This window comes from Larimichthys crocea, chromosome XIII, assembly GCF_000972845.2.
Source record: "Larimichthys crocea isolate SSNF chromosome XIII, L_crocea_2.0, whole genome shotgun sequence".
NCBI classification, from domain to species: domain Eukaryota; kingdom Metazoa; phylum Chordata; class Actinopteri; family Sciaenidae; genus Larimichthys; species Larimichthys crocea.
This window is the reverse complement of record NC_040023.1, coordinates 34,348,510-34,371,736: the sequence shown is the minus strand read 5'-3', so window position 1 is coordinate 34,371,736 and position 23,227 is coordinate 34,348,510. Positions and strand designations below refer to the sequence as shown.

General features: G+C 44.7%; 1 protein-coding gene across 8 annotated transcripts in view; it reads left to right on the top strand.

Moving 5' to 3' along the window:
• Positions 1-1,212: 1,212 nt before the first annotated feature.
• satb1b (SATB homeobox 1b) overlaps positions 1,213-23,227 on the top strand; it is a 63,802-nt gene continuing 41,787 nt past the window's right edge. Inside the window, exons 1-6 of one of the 8 annotated variants that reach the window (XM_019279117.2) lie at positions 1,213-1,723; positions 15,145-15,383; positions 18,259-18,435; positions 19,377-19,503; positions 21,703-21,756; positions 22,997-23,120. In XM_019279117.2, coding sequence (XP_019134662.1) covers positions 15,170-15,383; positions 18,259-18,435; positions 19,377-19,503; positions 21,703-21,756; positions 22,997-23,120 — 696 coding nt within the window. In that variant the 5' untranslated portion in view covers positions 1,213-1,723; positions 15,145-15,169. Of the gene's footprint in view, positions 1,724-13,809; positions 13,909-15,144; positions 15,384-18,258; positions 18,436-19,376; positions 19,504-21,702; positions 21,757-22,996; positions 23,121-23,227 lie in introns of those variants that run through there. The other 7 variants (XM_027286237.1, XM_019279113.2, XM_019279116.2 and 4 more) reach the window with 7 other exon arrangements.

Below are 23,227 nucleotides of genomic sequence, written 5' to 3'. Positions count from 1 at the left end.
AGTTATTTCTTTTTTTTTTGGGAAAAAAATCTATTGTAGGAAACATTAATGCAGAGGTGTAATAACAGGTATAATCACTGCGGAGACGTGTTTCTTCCTCTCCTCATAATATGTTCTTCATTAAGACTATTTAATTTAATTTACTCTCTGAAACTAGAGATTTCTTTTTTTCCTTCCAGTTTAATTTCAGACTTTGGTAAAAAAAAAAAAAAAAGGAAAAGGAGGGGTAAAAAAAAAAAGAAGTGATTTATATTCTGTATTTTTTCATACAGCAGTCAACAGTTACAGCTGAGAATCAATTAAAATAGCACAAATACATTTAGACAGTGTAGGAAATAATAAAAAAAAGAAGCTTCTTCTCCTCCTCCTCCGTTATCTGTCACTGTCCTCTGTGCCTCGGATGTTTCAGCTTCAGGCTGTGTTCTTAAAGATGTCCAAGAAACAGGAGAGAGAAAAAATGTAAATTTGGATTCATTTGTATTCTTTAAACGTTTATTTAAAAAAATATATTTTTCAGATAGGCCTGATTTATTATTATTTTTAAATATATATGATGGAGGTGGAGATGGAGAGGTGTTTGTCTGTGTGTGTGATGGCCGGAGTTAAAAGAAAGAAATAAAAGTGAGTCAGGTTCAGTTATGATGGATTCAAAAAAAAATTCACTGCCGAATAATAATTATTTAGCTTGTTTAGATTGGAGAAATTAATGGGAAAAATAGCTCTCGGCAAACACTGGAAGAGAACAGACTGCAAACTTAATTATTCCTGAGAACTTTTTCGTTTAATGATTTATTTATATTTTTTTGCGCATTTTCAAACAAAACCCAAGTCATTTCATGAAACATGTCTTTATGTCTGGGCATCTGATGTATATGTGTGATGATGATGATGGTGTGTGTGTGTGTGTGTGTGTATGGTTTCATATTCCGCTCAGGTGTGCCTGAGCTGGCAGGTTGCCCTCCGCTGTTAAAACAACACGCTCTGACTCTATACGGAGCAAAACGCACGCCGCTGCGCGCAACCGACTATTTACCAGACTTTTTTTTTTATTTCTCTCTCCCCTTCTTCTTCTTCTTCTTCTTGACATGCAAACATGTGGCGTGTAAATATGAAAATGAATGAGTGTGAGAGCTCTCCTGGCACTGACTTCTCTCTCTCTCTCTCTCTCTCGCTCTCTCTCTCTCTGTCCCCGGAGAGCAGCGCGTCGGAGAGGAGCGGCTGTAAAAAACCAAAGTGGGGCAATGAGACAAGCTGCGCCACAGCTGGCAAATCATCGATTTGAGCATCAGAAAACGGGGAGGGGCGGTTCGTTTACCTGCCACCCCTTCTCAAAGCAAAGCCCTCCTCACATGCCGCTACTCTCCCTCCTCCCTCCTACTTCACCCCCGCAGCCCGCAGCGCACGGTTGCTCACATTTCTGCGCTCCCCATCCGCCTGTTCCGTGCGCTCTCTCTATATACCCAACTTCGAGCTCCGCTCGGTGCGGTTTTTCTACAAGACGACCATCCCTCCTCCTCCACTACCACCTTCTTCTCCTTCTCCTCTCCTTCCTCCTCCTCAACCATAGGACTTTTGACTTTTTTTTTTTTTTTAAAGCAGGTTTTTTTTTCTCCCTCCCACAGAGCAGTCGCCTATTTTTGGATCTCTCGCCGTGGAGCAGTGACAAGAAGGTTGTTCAACTTTTGATGGAAAACAAGAGGTCGGGCGACTGCTGACTTTAAAGGTACGGTCCACACGGCGTGCACTGCTTTCTCCTTTCCTAATGATCTGCTGTCATCTGGGTGCATCTGTTTTTAAATCTTTATTTCATTGTGTTGTGTTGCATGACTCGTGCATCAGTTGTGGATTTTAAAGACCTATCATGTAAACCACTTCACACGGTGTAAAAGTGTCTGCTAGGATTTAAATTGCATAAATATCATTTTAAAGAATTCAAAATAACGCATGGTGAATATAAGTGCACAACTTTTTTTTTCAACCGCCATCTCAATCCAAAAAAAAAAAAAAAAGAAGTGTCCGGATGCAGGCCTGTGTCATTTCTGCACGAATAAGCAAAGCACTCGTGATATTGGCGGGGTTAAGTACATCCATCTCCTCTAATTCATTTAACAACTTATTCAGCGGCGCAACACAGGAGCGAGAAAGTGATGCTGCTGCTGCTGCTGCTGCTGCTGCTGCTGCTGCCATCACCCATCCTGCTCCTGACCTGAGCACTGCAGGAGGCAGCTTCAGAATAAAAGTTTTTATTTATTTATTTATTACTGCATCATATTTGTCAGGATTTCCAAACACAGGGGCCTTCACTTTCATCACTTTCATTTTTTAAAAACTGTGTTGTTGTTATCAAACCCGCTGACGTGTCTCTATCAGAAGCTGTGTGCTGCAGCCCGTCCACTTTTACTACTTTTTATTAGGAGCCATTAGAGCCACTTCATTTATTCTCTCCATATACTTAATATTTAATTACGTGTCAACTTGCTTCAAACACTTTTATCGCATCCCCGTGGCCAATGTGAAACACTTGAAATCTGCAGCGAGCGGGTTAAAAAACAAAAAGAAAGAGTGTGTGTGTGTGTGTGTGTGTGAGAGAGAGAGAGAAACAAACAGTTCATGAATTTATTGCTTTCTTTCTGCATGACCTGTGTGTGTGTGTGTGTGTGTGTGTGTGTGAGAGGCAGCAGTCACATAGATGTGATGATACACAGATGTTGTAGTCTTGCTGTTTGGTCCGCCTTGTGGCTTTTGTCACAGTGCTGATAAAGTAATTTCAGGTACAATCAGACCTCTCTGTGTGTGTGTGTGTGTGTGAGATATATAGAGCAGTTATGAGAAGATGTACTGCCATCTTTAAAAGTGCGTGGGCACTTCTTCTGTTCTGTGGTTTTCTTTTTAAAGGTTTCACTCTCTGCTCCTTTAGAAAATAACTGACATTTCACACAGAAGCATGGTCAGCGGCTTTTCCCCTCCCGATACACGATGATAATTTTCACACAGACGTCAGCAAAGACACTCTGATCCGGGGATCACGTTTCTTAATTTTGAGCTGCTTTACTGTGGGAAACAATAAAAAAAAAATTAAAGAAAGCGAAAGCCGAGAGAGAAACAAATCACAATAAAACACGTCGAATGAGAGCGTGCATTAGATCAGATAGTCCTGATATCATCTTCAGCCTTACAGTGTCGCCGGCTTGTTTTTATTATCTCGCTCGTTGTTGTCAAGCTCGTGTGCTTTTTTTTTTTTGTCTTTGCTCGCCTCACATGCGATTACGAGGTCAAGCATGGCACCCGCTGCATGGGAAAAAACAAAACAAAAAAAAAAACAGGTTATGGCACAGGACCGGTGAGTTTCCTTTTCTTTTTATCTTCTTGCAGATCTGTGGCAGTTCAAGGTGCTGCGGCTTATCTGGTCAGTGCGTTCGACTTGCTGTCACACACAGCCCTTTTCCTGTCTCAGGCTGCTGCCATGTGTCACTTCTTGTAAGAAGTCAAACTCACACAACAAGGCGAAAGAAAAAAAAAGAAGCCACGAGCGGCGAGCAGCTTGAGAACTTCTCGGTTTTACTCCTCGTCTCCGAGCTTCTTCTTCTTCTTCTTCTTCATCATCACGGCCACGCTTTTTTCTTTTTGTTTTTATACGTTTGCGGTTGTACACAAAGAAAAAAAATAAATGCTCGTGTACGATCTGTTTGGCAAAAATAAAAAAGATTCCTCCACATAAACTTGTTTGGCAGGAATGATAAGAATCTGTATGATCCGCTCGGGTCACACGGATCCAGCAGTAAAGCCTAAAACATCTGTCGCAGCTTATTAGCGTGTAATTAATTCCTTTTGAATGTGTCCTGTCGTGTTCACGGCTCTTACAATAACCCCACTATGATTTACAATTAGGAAGAGGATCTGGGAAAACACCTAAGTGTTTTCACCTTTCCACCTTTTGTGCTTCGAACTTACTCAGGTTCAACCTCGCTACAGTCAGATTTCTTTCCTCTCTCAGATTAGTTTTGTTTTCATTACAACTAATCGAAACTAGTGCACGCTGCATTTACTGTACCGTAGTAGAGCGACAGCAGGAAATCAGCTTGTAATGTTCACAAAACACCAAGGGTTGTCTTTTTTCCCCTCCTTTTTTAAAGCCCAGTGACACTTTTACAACTCCTTTAATTGTCACTTAAGGCTGTCAGGTCGGCGGTGTGTGTGTCTGTGTGTGTGTGTGTGTGACATGAGGGACTACAAGATCTGTGCACCGCCGGTTCAACCTCAAACCCCCTCCAGCGTAGACCAGATTAGTTAAGTACGACGCAGCAGCAGCTGCACGTTGGCGTGCCGTGCTTTCGCTCAGGTCTCGGGTTAAACAGGAGCTGAAGAGCAGGTTGTCAGACGAGGAGCGAGAGAGCGTAGACGACAAAGTTTGCCCCTGTGACCCTGAGAGACCAATTAGTCTGCAGGTTGCAGAGAGAGAGAGAGAGAGAGAGCACAGGTTGTGATTTTGTTGTTGTCGTCGTCTTTGCTGTTTGGTTTTTAAGAAAGCTTCAATACGCTGATTTAAAATTCCTGCTGAGACGTCAGGAAAATATAAAAAGGGAGTCATCGCCACCCCGAAAACCAAAAAGAAACCTCTATACGTTCGCACCGAGAGGATGCAGATTATCCAAACACCCCGGCGTTGAGTGCACGCCGCTCTGAGTTTTGGAGCTGTGGGGCCGTGCCTCACTTTGCTGAGACTGATATCTCGGGCTAAAACCATTAATCGTCTTTCTTTACCACCTCGATAATTATCGCTGTAGCAAAATAACAGCTCAGCAAACAGTGAAATTATACCTGTGGTAGGGAGCAGAGTAAATACCTGTTTAGCTGCCAGCAAATGTATTTATTAGACTGTCGCCAGTAAATAAGAGGCCTGTCTCGTTTTTTAATGTGTGGCTCTTTGGGGATTCCACCCCTCCAACGCAAAAAACACCTCCCCACACCTCTGTATGAAATAGCTCTGTTATGATTGCTAATAGAGGAGAAAGATAACAATGATTCCCAGCCTTTTTTTTTTTTTTTTGATGACATGTTGCAACTAGTTTGGAAAAAAAAAAAAAAAAGGTTGGTGTGTGTTAATAGGGACCGCTGCATACCAAAGGCTCCAAAAAAAATGTAAGAAAGCCCCCCCACTCGCCCTCCACCCTCCACCACCACCACCACCACCACCGCCACAGACAGTTACAGACATACCACCCTGGGTGAGCGCTTAGTGTGTGTGATTCGGGGAGTTACAGCTCATTTTGTCATTATCTTTGAAAGTTCTTTGTAAAAAAAAAAAGAAAAAGAGAAGTGTGTGTGTGTGTGTGTGTGTGTGTGTGTGTGTGTGTGTGGAGGGGTAAGGGGGTTTATGTTGCCCCGGCATGTTCGACTGCATTTATTCTGGCATATGTTTTTGCATACTGTTGATCCAGATTCCTTGGCTTAGTGATAAAAGCGTTCACATTGTGTTTTTTTTTTTTTCTGGGTGCCGATTTTCTCGAACGGGTTGGCGTGTCCTCGCCGGGAGATAAAAAAAAAAACAAACAAAAAAAACCCCTGAAGTCCGTCATGTCGGTTTCGTCACGCTTTTCACTAAATGACATCCCCCTCCTCGTGTTTGGATTCTCGTTATTCGGCGTCTTTTCACGCCACCGCGGCGAATAAAACATTTAAAGAAAGCATATGTAAAGTTTGTACAATTCAAATCAATAATATTACAGGTCTCCACGTATGTTTTAAAGAAGAAGAAAAAAAAAGTCATTGTCTTTTATTCCGATGCTTGTCTTTATCCAATCTGTGTAGGTTTTTCTGAATCCTTTGTTCAGGGAGAGAAAAGGGAGAGCGATTTAGAGGAAAACGCATCCTGCTAAGATCAGGTTGTTAATACCCACCCACATACTCCAATGAAACAATTTCAACAGATACTCTATTCTCTCTCACACACACACACACACACACACACCCTTGCCTTATCAACTGTTTTGTTCGTCAGTGGCTGGATGATGCATCCTTTGACAAGGGATTAAATATGGAAAGAGAAATACGTAGATAAAGAAGCTGCACCTCTCAGCCAACACTTCTTGCTAAGCCTCGATATTAAGAGCCGGGTTTCCAACCCTCCCCAACCCCTACATGCTCGCTATCCCATCTCTCCTTTCTCCTCATCTCACATCTCGCACACACTGAGGCGAGTAACACCCATCACATCACCTGCCTTCATTTCTTTAACACTCCCAAGAACTCCCCCACAAGGCCCCGCCGGTGCTGCGTGCCCTTCACCGCCTCTCCAACCAGTTCAGGGGGAAACAACAACCCAGCAGGACGTGGCAGCCTTTCTCACCCCCTCTTCAGTCTGTCCTCTCTCTCTCTCTCTCGATGCCATGGAGCCATCTTCACTATCTCACACACAAACAAACACCCCTGTCTTTCTAACTCTATTAATTATTTGTTGCGATCCACGAGGCAGAAATTTAGAGTTTAATTATTGGGTCATGTGGTGAACCGGAGTCCAGCGAGCAGTGACAGAAAAGTCATTTCTTTAAAACGCGGGCCTGCCTCTGATGCCCGTTGATTGTTCTATGACTAATTGGTTTTATAATTCGATAAAGGCATAGAGGGAGGGGAGGGGAGGGGGACGAACAAGGCGGTGTAGGGTCCTCTCAACAAGGGAAGCAGTTTTCAGTCTTTAACACAAGATCCCAAGAGGACCCGAGCAGGCCCGAGCTGACCCGGAGTGTCGGTGATCTCGGGCTGATCTCGTCCTGATGAGACACCAAAGTGTCAGAGGGTTCAGGCGAGCCCCCCATCTACCCCTTCCCCCCCTCGTCCCCGAGGGCTGAAACCTTGCTGCATCGAAAGCACGCCACGCCGCTGCCGCCGAGCGGATGTACATGTGTCTGTGCGGCGTGCATCTGCGTGGGAGTTATGCATTATGTACAGTGAACACCACAGATCGTAAGGGGTGGGCGTCGAGAGTGGAGTTGTTAGAAGAAGAAGAAGGGGCGCGGAGCGGAGCGGCGGTTGACGTTCTTATATCACACACAAAAAAAAGAAAAAAGAAACGTCCTGATGTGTTTGTGTTCGTCTGAGGCGACGCAGAGGACCCGCCGAGGGCCGACTGGCGTTAGGCCTTCCTGTCAGCAGACCTGAGGTGGAGACCACTCGCTCCCGCTTTCTATTTCTGTCGACTTCATGTGATTATAAAACAATTAAGCACTTAGGAGTCGACTCTCAGTTCATTACATCCCCCTTGTTCTTTCTTCCTCTCTTTTCTCCCTCCTCCCACACCGAGGCGCGGACATATGAAAACGTAGAAATCAACCTTATTTTACAAGTAATTGAAAGCCACGCTCGCTGGTTTGCGAGAGGCTGATGGAAAATATGAAACTACTGCTTCGCAATGGAATATTTAGTCTGCGTCTGTGCTGCTCACCCCCAGTTTTTTTTTCTCCTGCTCCTCAGGTGTCTTTACGAGGAAACATTAATGAACCGCCTCGAACCCTGAACCCTGCGCAGGATCCAACTGTAGTGCAACAGTTGTGCAGAAAGATCAGGAAAAAAAAAATCACAGACAAAAGATTTCACAGCAAGACCTTTCGGTGACAAGATGAAGACGCATCAGATTTCTTGCTTTTTTTTGTAGTGAAGTCATATTATCTCTTGCTTGAAACTCATTTAATTACCTACAAATACCAACTGCACTTCATTTCTTTTGCCCTAAAAATCAAAGTCCTCCCTTTTGTGTGAAATAATCCATCAGAAATATTAAATCCGTTGTTTAAAACACAAAACACTATCACCTCTCTCCGTCTGCTCTGCCCTTTCTCGTTTAGTCGAGAGATTGATTTCATTTTTACCACTCATTTAACTGCCTGTTGGTTTTCTCTCTCGCCGTCTACTGTACACCACCCTCATTTTCCTTTTTTCACTGTACATGACATCTTGTCTCGCTGAGATTCATCTGTGCGTGCACCCACACTGACGCAGGCGTGTTTTGACACGTTTTCCTCGACAGATTATTAAATCCTTTTGCAGCCTCTAATAATACTATTATGCTTATGTGTGTGTGTGTGTGTGTGTGTTTTCTTTTTTTTATTGTGGCAGACACTTGCAGAAAGAGCTCAAAGTCAAACCCTGGTGACAGCTATTTACCCCCTCACACACATCGTGTGTCTCTCTCAGACTGGATGCGCAGACTAATTTGTATTAGTAATCCAAATAATCGTATTAATGCCCATTAGAAGCATCACGAGTGGCGAGCATGAAGACATCACACCTACGTACAGTAAGTGACGGCGCCGGCTTCGCCTGACAGAGTAAATAAAGACGCTTCCTCGATGTTGAGCCAACAGTGATACATCTTCTTATTCATATTTCCCCTCTTTGTCTGCTGATTATTAGTGTCTTTTTAAAAGGAGAAGACATAATATTTAATTCCTCCCCGAGACATAAACATGTGGTTTAAAGCGCAGGCAGGCCAGATGTGAGAGCTTTGATAAGCGTGTTATGGTGAAAACACACTGTACCTGTGGTAATACACAACGGTTTGCAGGTGAAATGTATCTGTGGTGTAATGCCACGACTCCTGACATTTAAATACGAGGCGTCTTTGTTGCAATTCAGCATCCAGTCTGTCGTGTTTTTCACGTCATTTCTATTTTTTTTTTTGTACGTTTTTCCTTACAAACGCAGCCAACAGACACAAAATCTTGCCTGAACAATTACACTTGTGTACACGCAGAGCGCACCCCGACACAAAGCCGACACGGGCTTGTAAAAACCCACCTTGAACAGAGCTAAATCTGTATTCAGCGCACGATTAGAACGGCACACACAGCTAGTATTTTTAAACAGGCTTTCTGTATTTCAAAACCCATTTTTTCCCCCTCTCTATTCTGTGCGATACAAAACGGTATATGTTAATTGATAATCAGCAGTGTTGATTCAGTGGTGCATTCAGTGCAAATCTGTGCCCTTCTGGATGTCAGAGGGTTTTCACAGTCACGTCGGTGCCAACCTAGCTGGCAGTGCCGGCACCTGTTGGCGGTGCCAAGGCCTGGCAGGGGTTATCGATGCTCTCTGATGGTGCCCGACAATCACAGTGGAAATGACTGCGGCTGCTTGCGTCATGCCAGATAGAAAAGAGCATTTTTGCCGACAATGGCTCGCTTTCACCGTCGCTCCTGTTTTTCCCGAACGCTGCTAACTGCGGCCAAGGAGGAAAGAGAAAAAAAAAAAAACAGAGAGAGAGAGAGGAGCTGCAGAGAAACATCGTGGAAAACATGTCAACATGGAAAACATGTCAACATGCAGAATGTGGTGCGGCGATGCCGTGCAGGTCTAAGTGATGCAAAGTGATCTGCTGAGGTGTGTGTGTGTGTGTGTGGGGAGGGCTGCAGCCTGTCTCTGCTAGTCATGTTCATATCACAGTGACACCAATGAACCTGAACTGTAGGTAAATGCTGCACATGCCACCCCAAAAAAAAGGGCAATTACTACCTGATTTATTATTTAAATTTCATCCCATCATGTAGCAAAGAGCTACAAAGATAGACGGCGACTTCAGTGCGATCCGTTCGTGATTTTTTTTTACTTTCATGTCTTCGGGTGACTTTGTGCAAATCTCCATTCACGTTTCTCAGAAGCTGAATAAGGAGCCTCTGAAAATATAGTAATTACTCCACAGTTTGGGTCCCTTTATTCAGACACATAGCACAGCCATTTAACCACACTCGCGCACCGCAGCTGTGTTTAGTACACAGTGTTTGGCAGCTCACTGAAACCCCGAGAATGGTTAAAGATAAGAATTGATCACTGAATCTGTGCGGCAGCCTCTTTCCTTTTGCACGTGAAATCAAGCTGGGGTGTCTTATACTCAGGCCTGTTTCGACAACTCTTCCATTTCCTGTTGAATAACCACAGACGCGGGACCCTTTTTTTAAAAACACTCAGCCGCCCCCTCAAAACTTACACCTCGCGTGCTTAGGTGTCAATATTGCAAGACATTGTTCCATCCGAGGTTCAGAAAGGTGAGTTTCACATTGTATTTTTTCCGTTAAAAGCTTCTTCGCTGGCCCCCTGTTCGCACGCGGCGGATTCCTAATGCGGCCGTTTTGGACAGAGATGTTTTGAAATGAGCAAACTTTTGACCTCGAGCCGGGTGGGTGGAACAATGATTTGGTTTCACCACCACTGGGGCTGAACGGGGAGGTGTATCTGTGCTGTTTCTACCGCGTTAGAGACACCATCACTTCTTCCGTGATTGTTCCAGCTTTGCTCCTCGTCTAAAAAACTGTAAACACCTTCCGTAAATCTGAATGATTTTCTTAATATTCGTTCCGTGGAGTGTTTTCTTTTTCTCGTTGCCATCACCTGACTGTGGTTCCTGTCAAGCTCGACGTCTGTGGTGTCGTATTGTTTATGAAACAACACTGTATTTATGGTCTTGCACACACACACACACACACACACAGACGGTTGTTTATGAGCCAAAAGATTTAATAGTGAGCACGTAGAGTTATGCAACGTTTCACATGTGCACCTGACCTCCAGCACCTCTGGCTTCGTAATAGGTGTACACGCTTCCTGTTTTGTGTTGGTTTCCTGTTTTTGTTCTTAGACAACCTGGACAGACATTGCTCGATCATCACTGTTTGATGTGGATACCGGCCCGATGAGTATCGCCTCACCTCATGATATACGTGTATTCTTTCAGTCTGTGGATGCATATTTTTCTTCTTCTTTCTATTGCTTTCATATTATTTCTATATTTTGATCGGTGTCAATATAATTTCACGTACGTGTTAAAAAAAGGCCCTGTGGTTTTGTCAGTGAACTCTGCCTCACACACACTCACCTCCTCCCCCCTTCAGGCTCTTCACAGGACCTAAAAATGGTCAAACGAGAGCCGACACCAGCAGACGCTGCTTTTATTGTCACCTGAGCGTCACCTTTTCTCATAAAGTCAAAGTGAAACAGTTATTATTAGGCCACCTTAAGGTTAGGGACAAACACCATATCTGGCCCTTTATTGACAATATCAACAGAGATTAACTTGTCTGATTTTTTTTTGCCGTTTGCTCCGGAGCAACAAAGCCCAGCAGCAGAAGCTGAAGCTGAAGCAGGCAGGGAAAGGTTCATGAAATAATTACAAAATAATAACAATAGCTCACACATGAAGTCGAGAAGAAGAAACCTTCCAGCTTGCTATTGTTTGCAGAGATTGTGTTGCCTCTCCATCCTCCTCTCTCTCTCTCTCTTCCCTCATTTCTTCCTCCACTTTTGACAGTTCAGGGTTTTGTTGACTATATCAACAGAGATTAGCTTGTCTAATATTTTGGTTATAATCTAGTTTGACATAACCGGCTATGGAGGTAAAGAGTGTGAGATAATAGAGACAATAATGACGGCACAAGAGCTAAATGACGAGATGATAACTTCACTGATGAGAATATAGATGTGTCAGCAGATTAAAATCAACACAGTGACCTCAATTATACGACAAAAAAAGAGGGACAAACCTCTTGATAATGCAAAATATTTGTATTTATTTGGTGGTTATGTCATCCTGGAATATATGTGTTTTATTCACAATGCAATAACTGAATTTTAGACTGATTAATTTGACAGCCGTCCACCTTTAGTGTGCAGAAGAACAGCCTGTACACACTTTTTAAGGCGGAATTCAGAGCTCAAGATGTAAACAAATACATATTTAAATAGAGAAATGTGTATGTTAGTGTGTAAGAACGAGGAATAACTGAAAGTCATGTCGTTTTCCCATTTGAAGAGACGTCTTACTGACTTTTAAGTCTATAACTCGGGTTAGTTAGAGCCATGAGACACACCTGTAGTTAAAAAATCTGAATTTTTTAGTGTCAAGAGTCACATAAAGCTCTTCTTTGAATATATAACACATATGTCTGGGTCCTCTTTTAGTTTATTGTGATGTAGGATGACCCCCAACTGACTGGAGGTCAAATAGTTCACCTTAACTTTTTTAAGTTTTTTGATCAAATCACATAAATATTTGATTTTTAAAAAGTATTTATTGGGGGTGTGTGGGGGGGTGGAAAGGTAAATAAAAAACAGAATAAATTAGGTATCTAGTGTGTGTGTGTGTGTGTGTGTGTGTGTGTGTGTGAGAGAGAGAGAGCATCTGTGTGTACCCGGTAATAAATGCAGGACCGCCTCACTCTAATCAAGCTGATTAAAAATTCCTGCGCGCACAGCCGGAAATCGCACCACCGTTCATGTCTGTTGTGTGTGTGTGTGTGTGTGTGTGTGTGTGTGTGTGTGTGTGTGTCCACTTTCTCCACTTTATTTGTCTCCTTCAGGACTTTTGAGATGCGGAGGGATAATCTATTTTATTTATTTATATGTATATATCTATATATATATGAAGGGGATTATTTCTTCTTTAGCCCCGCACACTCACGCACACACTCTCTCCTCCCGCACACACACACACACACACATCCTCCTCCTATCTTTCTTTTTTTTTTTTTACCCCCTCTCTTACCACGCCATCTGAAACGAGGAGGAGAAAAAGGGAAAGCACGAGCAAAGCGGCGGCAGCGAGGAGAGAGAGGGAGAGAGGGAGAGAGAGGAAAGGTGGAGGAGGAGGAGGGGGGGAGTGATGAGTCAATACAACTAATAATTTAATGGGGACAGAGAGAGGGAGAGACGGGAGTGAGGGAGAGAGAGAGAGGAGGAGGGGGGAGAGAGAGAGAGACAGAGAGGATAGATAGATAGATAGAAAGAAAGAGGAGCTCCGTCCGGACGCCAATCCCCAACCAGCCGAACCAACAGGACACCTCCTCCTCCTCCTCCTCCTCCTCCTCCTCTCCTTTACTATCGCCCGGCAGCTCTTCTTCTCCTCCTTCTTCTCCTTCTTCATCTCCTTCTCCATGCGTCCGCGCGCGGCGAGCCGTGTTTATCCTCGACGTCGGAAAGTAAACGGCACTTTGTGACCCCCTCCTCTCTCTCCCTCTCTCTCTCTCTCTCTCTCTCTCTTTATTATTTTATTTGAATTTTGCGAACCTGTTTTCCGACTGTCCGCATATATCGTGTCTCTCTCTCTCTCTCCGATAGCGAGCTCAGCTCTGCCGGGGCTGGTATTATTTCTCCTCCTCTTTCCATCTTTCCATCTCTCCGTCTATCTGTCGGTTATTTTCGGGAGGTTTGTTGCTGTTGTTGTGTTTGTCTCCCGGTTAGTGGCTGCTCGGTGTGTCCGGTGCTTGTGTGCTGTCTGCCGGCGACGACTGTTACTGTACGGTGCCTCTCTCTCTCTCTCTGTGCGTGTGCGTGCGTGTGTGTGCGTATGTGCGTGTGCGCGCAGATCTAGCAGCGATATTTTCTGGATGTTGTGGCAACTTGTAAGCGATGGACTCACGGTGACGGGCTCACTTCTGCTTCTTGTTGTTGTTGTTGGACGGAAATGAGCTAATGGGCCACACACACACATAACGCACACACACACACATATATATATTATATATATATGTATATATATAACCGCTTACCAATGTTCGCCTATCACGGTCCATCTCGACCTCGTCGTCTCTCCCACAGACCCGGGTTGTTTCTTTTTCGCACCGCCTGCCACCAACACCACCACCAACCCCAACAACACCAGCAGCAGCAGCAGCAGCAGCAGCAGCAGTCCTCCGCCAAGAAGAGCAGGAGAAAGCGTCTTTTTCAATTTTTAATTCATTATTTTTTTTATTATTAATATTTAAATTAGCTGTCATGCACACGTGAAGGTTTTAAAGTTTTGACAGGAAAGCAGGATTTCTTTTTTTTTTTTTGCTTTTTTTTGTGGCTTTTTTTTGCTTTTTCTACACTGGCCAAACTTAAAGAAGACTCGTTTTCCAGGCGGTGTTATATGCTCCCCAGTTTCAGGTTGGTTTCCTCTCTCAACTTAAAAAAAAGTAACTAAAAAAAAAATGTGTTTTAAGGTCATTTTAAAAAATCCTGACCTGGATCCTTTTTTGTATTTGTTGGTGGGGAATTAGTCGCCTCATTGCATGTTATGAATGGTGGAGTTCATGATCTTTTATAGGGGGGTGGGTGGGTGGTGATTTTGCCCTTTCCACTCTTTGACAGCATTCCAGATCATGTCCATCCCAGCACGCTACATTAACCTGCATGCACACTCGCCCCATAATTACTTTTCCATCGCAGTTCTCTAAATGTTTGTGTTTAAAGTTTACACACACACACAGAGAGTTCAAATCACGTATGACGAATCACCGCCGTTGTCGTTGTCGCTTCTGTATCTGTGAATGTAGATAGAGGCTCCATCTTCTCCATCCTCTCCCCCCTCGTCATCTCCTCTTTCTTAACTTTTGATGGCGATCCTCATGAGTCAGCAGCTCGTCTCGTTTGAAGTTTTTCTCTCCATCACCCTTTAAAAGTTGTAAACCTGTCTGCTCATGCAGAATCTAAAAATAAAAAAAGTTCACACCTGTAAAATTTTGTAATGTGTGTGTGTGTGTGTGGTGTGTGTGTGTATGTGTGTCACAGCAAAATGACGTTGCGGGCCCTTTTTTTTTTTCTTCCCCCCCTTCAAGCTGCGTCATGAATGTGAAGCCCTCAACCAAGTGACTCAGAAACCGAATTACGCTAGTTTCCCCTTCTCTGCGTGCGCCACAGAACAAGAAACCTTGTTCCTTGAACTGCACTGTATTCATTCAAGTGGAATCTCCCAGCAAATTAATGTGTTTGCACTGAAACCGGGGCTTGTTTGGCCCCCCCCCACCCCGCCTCTCGCATGGGAATCTCTAGCGGGACAGCCATACATAATACATGCGTTGAAAAATGGGAACATTAGAGCTGCACGAAAACGTCACCGCGGCCCTCTTCGACATAACCGAAGCGAATTGACATTTATTGCCGTAATGGGTCTGTTCTCGGAGGTTTCAATTACTTAAAGCACGTTTTTTTTTTGCTCTATAAAAATGTCTCTTCACGTCTTCACATGTCGGATGATCACATGATATCAACACAAAAGATTTTGTGTTCATCGCTCGCCTCGTATCACCTTTCAGTTGCTCGTTTTTTTCCCCTTTATGCCACACTCATATCTCGGGCTGACAGCTGAATCATCCTGTGTCTCTGTCTGTCTGTCTTCCCCAGGTGATAGTGAGCAGAGGTGCTGAGAATGATGGACCATCTCAGCGAGACGTGTTTGGGCAAGGAGAACTCTGAGCTGGTCAACAGCATGGCAGAGGCCAAGGCCCCGCCGGCCAAGCTGCCCCGGCTGGAGCAGAACGGCAGCCCCCTGGGCCGGGCCAGGCTGGGCAGCACCGGGGCCAAACTAGCCGGGGTCCCATACAAACCCACCGGCCACCTGCTGAAGACCTGCCACAAGAGAGGTAAGACGGAAAGTGTGTGTGTGTTAATCAACAACGATTTGGTTTGATTTAATGTTTGTCGTCCGGTAAGCAGCAATGCCAAGAATTCAGCTGCTTTCAGCGTCTTAAATTTGAAGGTTTATTGATGATATTTCATGTGATTGTAAATGTTTGGACTGTTTACTGGAACAAAATTTCAATTTCAAGACTTCACTTCTGGGGGAATTTGTGAGGTGGCACCTCTTGAGTTGATCGATTCATTAGATTAATCACCCCGACTAACATTTTTTCAAGCACAGATATCAAACGTTTCCTTCTGATTTGCTGCTTTTCTTTGTCTCGTGTGACAGAATAACTGTATATTTTGGATTTTGGACTGTGAGCTTGTAGCTTTTTTACATATTAATCCTCAGTTTCAGCCCTCTTATAGGCTAAATGGTTCATTTATTTATCGAATCATTGACAAAACAATCAATAAATGCATCGTTTGGTAGTTGTAGCACTAACTGATCTTGAAACAAATGTAGTTAAACTAACTTTGCGCATGAGTAAGTGAAGAATAAACCATGTAAATCTATCTAAACGCAGTTTAAATAGCCCCCTCCTCCCACACACAGACACATACACACCATCTTCCACCCACCACCCCCTGCATGCTCTCCAAAACTCTTAAACCTTTTTTACAATGCATCTTTAGTCATCGTAGCACACACACACACACACACGTACTGCACACACTCCCACTTATTTGCCCAGACAATAGCTAATAGAAGAGCACAGTGAGAATTATTCCTGTGTCGTGCTGCATAGCGCTGTGTCACAGCTCCTCTCTCCGAAACCGCAGCCCTCCTGCTCCGACATTTATTTATTAAGGGAAAGTTTGAGTCCTTTAAGAGCCATTCCTGTTTTTAAAGGGAGCCTTTTTTCTTTGAGATTATGACATAGCTTTTTAATATAACCGGTGTCGTCTCGTGAAAAACGCGGCAGGCGCAGCTATCCAAAACATGAACCTTTTTTATGATTATGTTTTTCTGTTGTTGTTGTTTTTTTGTTTTTTTTTAGTGGGCTGGAAATGAGTTTCAAAAAGCTGCAGGTTTGGAGTTGTAATAGCGCTTGGCAGCTGAGGCTCGTCTGTTTGTTTGTTTGGCTGGTTCGGGTTTTCTTTGGGCAAGAGGGACTGAGGAACTCTTGGAATGTGGCTGTGTGAGTGTCCTCGGATGGGCCGTTTCTCTTATTTGCTCCTTTAATCTACATGTCGCACTCCAGCAGAGAGAGCCTAATTTCTTCACCTTCATCATCTCTGCTTCTCTTGGCCTCCTACGATGTTTGTTCCTCCAAGCCTCCTCGTTGCCTTCCCTTCCCCTCCTCTCTCTCTCTCTCTCTTTCCCTCTCATGGTTTTGTTTTTTTTCTTGGGTTTCTTCCTGGGTAAAGGGTGAAGCAGCCCGACGGAGGCGGGCGGTCCGCGGTGGAGGCTTCGCAGAGGGCCCACAGTGGGCATTGTGTCCGAGCCCGAAACAATATTTACCGCAGCCCTCTCTGGGCTCCCTGGAAACAAAGCCAGTATTGATCCCCTCCAAATGAACCTACACAGCAGTCTTTATTGTTAGATCTTTATCTATTAAAATCAGGGGAGGAGAAAAGCAGCTCTTTCAGCACATTCCCTGGCATCTGTCGGCTTATTGATTGTTTTGCCAGAGCTGTGTGCATCTTCTGGAATGCCCGGGATTGGAAAATATTAGAATGCGAGTCGTTTTAATTGGCGGAGAGGACAATAAACGTACAGAAATGTGTTCAGGTGACAGCGCAGTGGAGACATACTTAGAAAGTAGGGCATCAGGGCACCTCATAAACAGCGTACAGCGAGCAGTAGAAACCATCTTCCTCAACACTTTTCATGAAACGATCATTTCTTGGAACGTTCAAGACTGAGACTTCAAAAGGGCCAAGTCGTCCCCCCCCTCCCCCACCGCTGCCCTTAAACTTTTTCAAATTTCAGGGATGTTATTTTAGAAGTAGCGGCATATTGGGTGATATTTGCACAGCGGGTCCCTTGAACGTTCGGCAGTCTTTGGACAAGGATTGCTCATTCCACCTAAAAAGCAGAGCCACTGTTGACACTAGACTAGTAAACCTCAGGGCGCAGCGGTGGCTCGGGATTTTCAAAGCGCTGCATCATGGGAAGATGATTTTGGGGGTTGGCAGGCAGAAGGAAAGGCTAATGTGAGCCCAGAACCCTTGATTGTGAATAAAAAAGTTTATTGTGCCAAAAGGAGGAGACGAGGTACAAGGCTGACGGATATTTGTGGCCGGTTTGTTCGCACTGAGCTGAAAGTGATCATTCTTTCCATCCGTGTATATTTGCTTATTAAATCTCTGCAGTGTGATGTCATGAAACATCGCAGAGGGAGGAATCCTCCCAACATTTGATAAAAAAAGCTTCTTAAAATGGGATTACAGATGATAAAACCATCTTTGAAGAGCTCAGGAGGAAGATCATGGATTGCATGACAAAAGAGAGAATCTGTTTCTACCTAAAAGAGGTAGAACAAATTGAGTGCAGGTTATTGTGCACCTGAGGAGTATTTGATTCCTCGCGGTGATGTGAGAGTTTGGCATGGAGACAAAGAGGTGAGGGTTTAGATAGAAATTGCCCTATAAAAGATGAAAAATGCCTTTGTGGCTCAAGCTCCATCCTTTAGTTAAAAATCTATCCAGCAGTGATCCATTCACTCGCTCATAATCCCCTCGACGCTCACCCTTAGTGTAACTTAATCACCGGCTCTAAATATTAATCTCATCCCTCTGCAAACATGAAGAATACTGAAGGTCAAAGTTGGCATGTGAAGAAATGTGAAGCCTTCCACTCCTCACTCACTCGCCTTTCTGCGTCCTCAGGCAACATGCTGCCCGTGTTCTGCGTGGTCGAGCACTACGAGAATCCCATGGATTTCGACAGCAAGGAGGAGCACGCCGAGTTCGTCCTGGTGCGTAAGGACATGCTCTTCAACCAGCTCATCGAGATGGCCCTGCTGTCTCTGGGCTACTCCCACAGCTCGGCGGCCCAGGCCAAAGGTCAGCAGCCGATGTCACTCCTCCTCCGCTCTCGTCATTCTTTCATTCTCCACCTCTCTGTCTCCGGTTTTGTCGAGCTTTATCTCACTAATGCTCATTAACGTCTTCTCTGCAGCGTTTTCTGACACGCTGTTACTTCCACACACTCACACACACTGTGTGTGTGTGTGTGCACCATAATAGCCTACCAGCAGATCTGAAGCCACAGTAACACATAGTGACACTGATCCCGTACAGGAGATGCTCAAGTCTCTCAGGGGTCACACACACACACACATTCCCACACAGATGTATGCTCGTTCACACACGAGTCTACGCGCAGAAATGTTTACGTGCACGTTCAAATACTGTGCATATTAGAAAGTAACACACACACTCATACTGTATATATTTATACACACTCAGACACACTCAGTGACTCAGTGGGTGGGAGGGGCAGGTGGAGGAAAGGGTCTGCTAATTGCACTTGAGCACACGCAGGCCGAGGGTGGCTGTTTCAAGGTGCCTCTTAGCATGCTCTTTTATTATAGCCTGTCCATCACACTTACACACACACACACACACACACACATCCTAGACCACCTCTCCCATAAGCTTTCATCCCGCTGTGTAGGCTGACACTTCTTTTAAGGCAGTCTCAGGAGAACTCCTTACATGATTGTTGTGATTTCAGCCACAAAATCGAGTATACGGAGAGTGTTTATTCACACTGCGTATGCGCTGATGTTTTAAAATAAAACCCCATTCTGCGAGCCGGGACACTGAAGTGAACTTTGTGCTGATGTGCTCTCTCTTCTTTTCACGCTTGCTCTCGTCTCCATCCTTGTGCTTTTTCTGTGCGTGTCGTTATCTCCCCCATACGTGTGTGTGTGTTTTTGTTTTTCCACGTCCGTCCACGTTTTCTCACACGTCCGCGCACGTACGCATGTCGCATCATGCAGGTATGATTCAGGTGGGGAAGTGGAACCCCGTCCCCCTGTCATACGTGACAGACGCACCGGACGCTACGGTGGCTGACATGCTGCAGGACGTCTACCACGTGGTCACGCTTAAGATCCAGCTGCACAGGTGAGAAACACACACACACACACACACATGCTCGCTCGTGCACACATCGATCCAAAATGTGTGTAGATCACACAGCTTTTTTTTTTTTTTTTTTAACCTGCCTTCCACCCACACAGGTGCAGTGTTGTAACCTAAACACACACACACATACACATATATTGGATTGCTCTGAGACATACAGAGGCACAGTAGTCTCCCATCACTCTCACACACACACACAGCTCGTATTGTACGCCCAGAGGCAGGTGCCAATCCGCGGATGCCCTCCGCATGTTACATACCGAGAATAACGCTATTACTCACACACACACACATACACACAACAGACTGTCCTTTCTCAGGAAATGGGAAAAACCCGTTTGAATATTAAAAACTTCCTGGTGTCATTGCGCAGAAATAAAAAAACCACAGGCTGGTTTGTGTTTGTTAATGTAACCGTTAAGCGATGAGAGGCGCTGATAACCGGCGTCATCCTCCAGCCCCTTGCTGACGATTCAGCGCACCACTGCGATGAGTGATCGAGTAGATTTATCTCCCTCGTAGCTTGCTCTACATTTAACTGGTAAGTGATGAGCAGATAACACTGGCATATTTTTCCTCCCCTCGTTTTTTTTTTTTTTTTTTTTTGCATCAGAGATCGGTCGAATGATACATGATGATAATAACAGTTTTTGAGCCGAGGCACTACTTTAGCTCTTTTCATGAGGAAAAAAAAAAAAAAAGAAAGAATGTGGTGGGCAACTGGAGACTGCTCGCGGCTAAAAATGACTCTGCAGCAGATGAATACAAGGTTGTTCACCTGAAATAGTTCCATAAATAAAGGCTGGCTGCACTCGGCTATTTTCAGGGAAATATATTTCTTCTGAATCTACATGCCATATATATATTTATATACATATAATAAAGGCCAGCAGAAAACTAAAGCCTTCGTACACGGAGTGCTGCTCAGCTGTCTTGTGCCATCACTCTCCATATTGTATGCTAAATGCTACTCTCTGTAGGTGTGAGGATTGGTCGTATTTATACACACACTGCGAGAGCACGCGAGCATTTATAGACGTGGATGCAAACGGGGCTCATATGTGCTCACACACACACACACACACACACACACACACACAGTGTGGCGCTGGTGTGGAGGCTTGTGCCAGCTGCTGTTTCTACTCTTTTTCTACCTCTCTCTGCCTCTTCCTCCCTCTCTCTCTCTCTCTTCCTTCTCCTTCTGTGCCTCCCCACCACCACCACCACCCACCTTCACCAATGAAGCACTCACACACACACACACACACACACAGTGATGTGAACACGTCCACCAGCCAGAATACAGAAGGTTGTGTTTATTTCCGGCATGCTAGCCCTGAATGCATAGATAGCTGTCTTTCTCCGCTGCCTCCTCTCTCTCTCTCCGTCTCTCCCTCCTTCCCTCTCCTCTCCTCGTTCACTTCCTTCTCCCCAGAGGCTTCATAGCTGCTGGAGCAGTTTAAGGTGTTCTGGAAAATCCATTGTGTGTGTGCATGTGTGTGTGTGTGTGTGTGTGTGTGTGAGAGAGGCTGTGTGTTTCCTTACAAGCAGATGTTAGCCTCGACCGTTGCACACATCCTATTCTAGTCTCCTGTTATCTCCTCGCTCGTAATGTTTCCAACACACCGACTGGCAGATTTATGGACACACACACACACACACACACACACACACACGGCGTCTCGTGCACTTGTATACTCATCACCTTTCGCTCAATCCCTCGTCTCTCTCACTTGTCAAGTGTCAAGGCAGGTTTGACGAAAAGTAATTCAGCGATACGCGCCGCGCGAAACACGCCGAACATATGTCGCCGCACACACGTGAAGCGCTTATCCAGAGTGAACCGGGCGCTCTGTTCACTCACTCCACACACACAGCCGACCCACCCACCCACCACGTAAATATATTTCAGAGCCCAGGAATCAGAGCGTGTTCCTCAGGTAGAGCCTGAAGTCCCTGCGGCACACGACTCCAGCACCAGCTAACGTCAGAGACAATCTATTTGATATATAAATCTATTTTGATTTTTTGCTGCATATGTTGTCAGTGTTGTTATTGTTTTGTATTTGTTTTTCCTCCTTTTCTCCCCCCCCCCTGCCCGCCCCGCCATCCCTTCATCCACCCGCCAACCCCACCCTACCCTCACCCACCCACCCCCATCCCGCCCCCTGACTGCAGAAATCTAGCCAGTAACACCTTAAATTGTTTCGCCGAGCACAACGAGCCAGGAAGGTAGAAGTAACACGAAATAATAGTCGCCACATGCAGCTGATGTATAATTCATGCATCAATCCAGCAGATGTGTTGTATAAAGTAATTAACTAATCAGAACAATCAGGAGAGAGAGAAAGAGAGAGAGAGAGAGAGAGAGAGCGAGGGAGAATATGAAAGAGGGAGAGGGAGTGAAGCAGGCAGAGAGAGAGAGAGAGACAGAGCAATCTCCAGATGCATCTGCTTGATGCGCCAAATGAAATCTGTCTGTCTTGGAGGGGCGCTTGCAGCAGGGGAAAAAAAAAAAAGAGCAGGAGCTCGGTGTGTGTGTGTGTGTGTGTGTGTGTGTGTGTGTGTGTTCAGCTCTCTCTCTTTCTCTCTGGTTGTCTCTTCCACCGCTCTGTCTATCTGATTTGTTCCAGAGATATTTTTTTTTGGGGGGGATATTTCATCAATCTATATTTTCTTTTAAACAGGCTCGGACTAATATGGCAAAACCTCTGTCTCGCTCACCCCCAAATTGCCGAGCTCGTAACAGAACACTGATCATCAATTTAGTCCGATTGACAGTTTTTGACAATCCGTTGAATCTTTAATGTTCTCGTATGTGAGGGTTTTTTTTTTTGCAGCTTTTCTCTGATTCATATCATGAAACATTGAATATTTTTTATGGTTTTTAACTGTTGGTTGGACAAAAGAAAGGTGTAATTTTGATCTTTTTTCACTGTTTTCTGATCGATAATGAAAATAATCTACGCTTGATGTTTTTATACGTTGTTTAATTATGTAACACACGCCACGTTCAATCAGCTTAAGGAGTCAAAAGCTTCCAAAAGGAAGTCGGATGCTGCAGGATCACTTCCACTTTAAGTCGGCCTCGATAGTTGTTTGGGCCAGATATTATTTTCCAGATTGAGAGATTGGTGTTATTACCCCCCTGTAGCTCCATATATCAGGGAGATGTCCAACCCTTCACAATCAGATTAAAACAATTTTTTGATATTGTGTTGCTGAATTTATGGCTTGTGTATTTTATCATTTCATTCAAGATACCATCAGGGCTGCTGGCTTTTTCTTTTTTTTTTTTCTATCTCAGCCTCTTCTCCATCTGAATTGTTTCTCATGCTCTCCCCTTCACCCCCTCTCTCCCCCCTCTGCATCCCTCTCCCCTTCCCTCCTCCTCCTCCTCCCTATCTTATGTTCCCCTCTCCTCCTCTCCACCCCACACCCCCATATGTCTCCTCTCTCTCTCTCTCCACAGTTGTCCTAAGCTGGAGGACCTGCCGCCCGAGCAATGGAGCCACTCTACAGTAAGAAACGCCCTCAAGGAGTTACTCAAAGACATGAATCAGAGCTCTCTGGCTAAAGAATGTCCCTTATCACAGGTGCTGAAGCCCAGTCTGCTTACTCAAAAAACAAAAAAACAAACCCCCCCCCTCAAAAAAAAAGAAAAGCGATTAACGCCACCCCCCCAATCCTCACCCCACCCCTC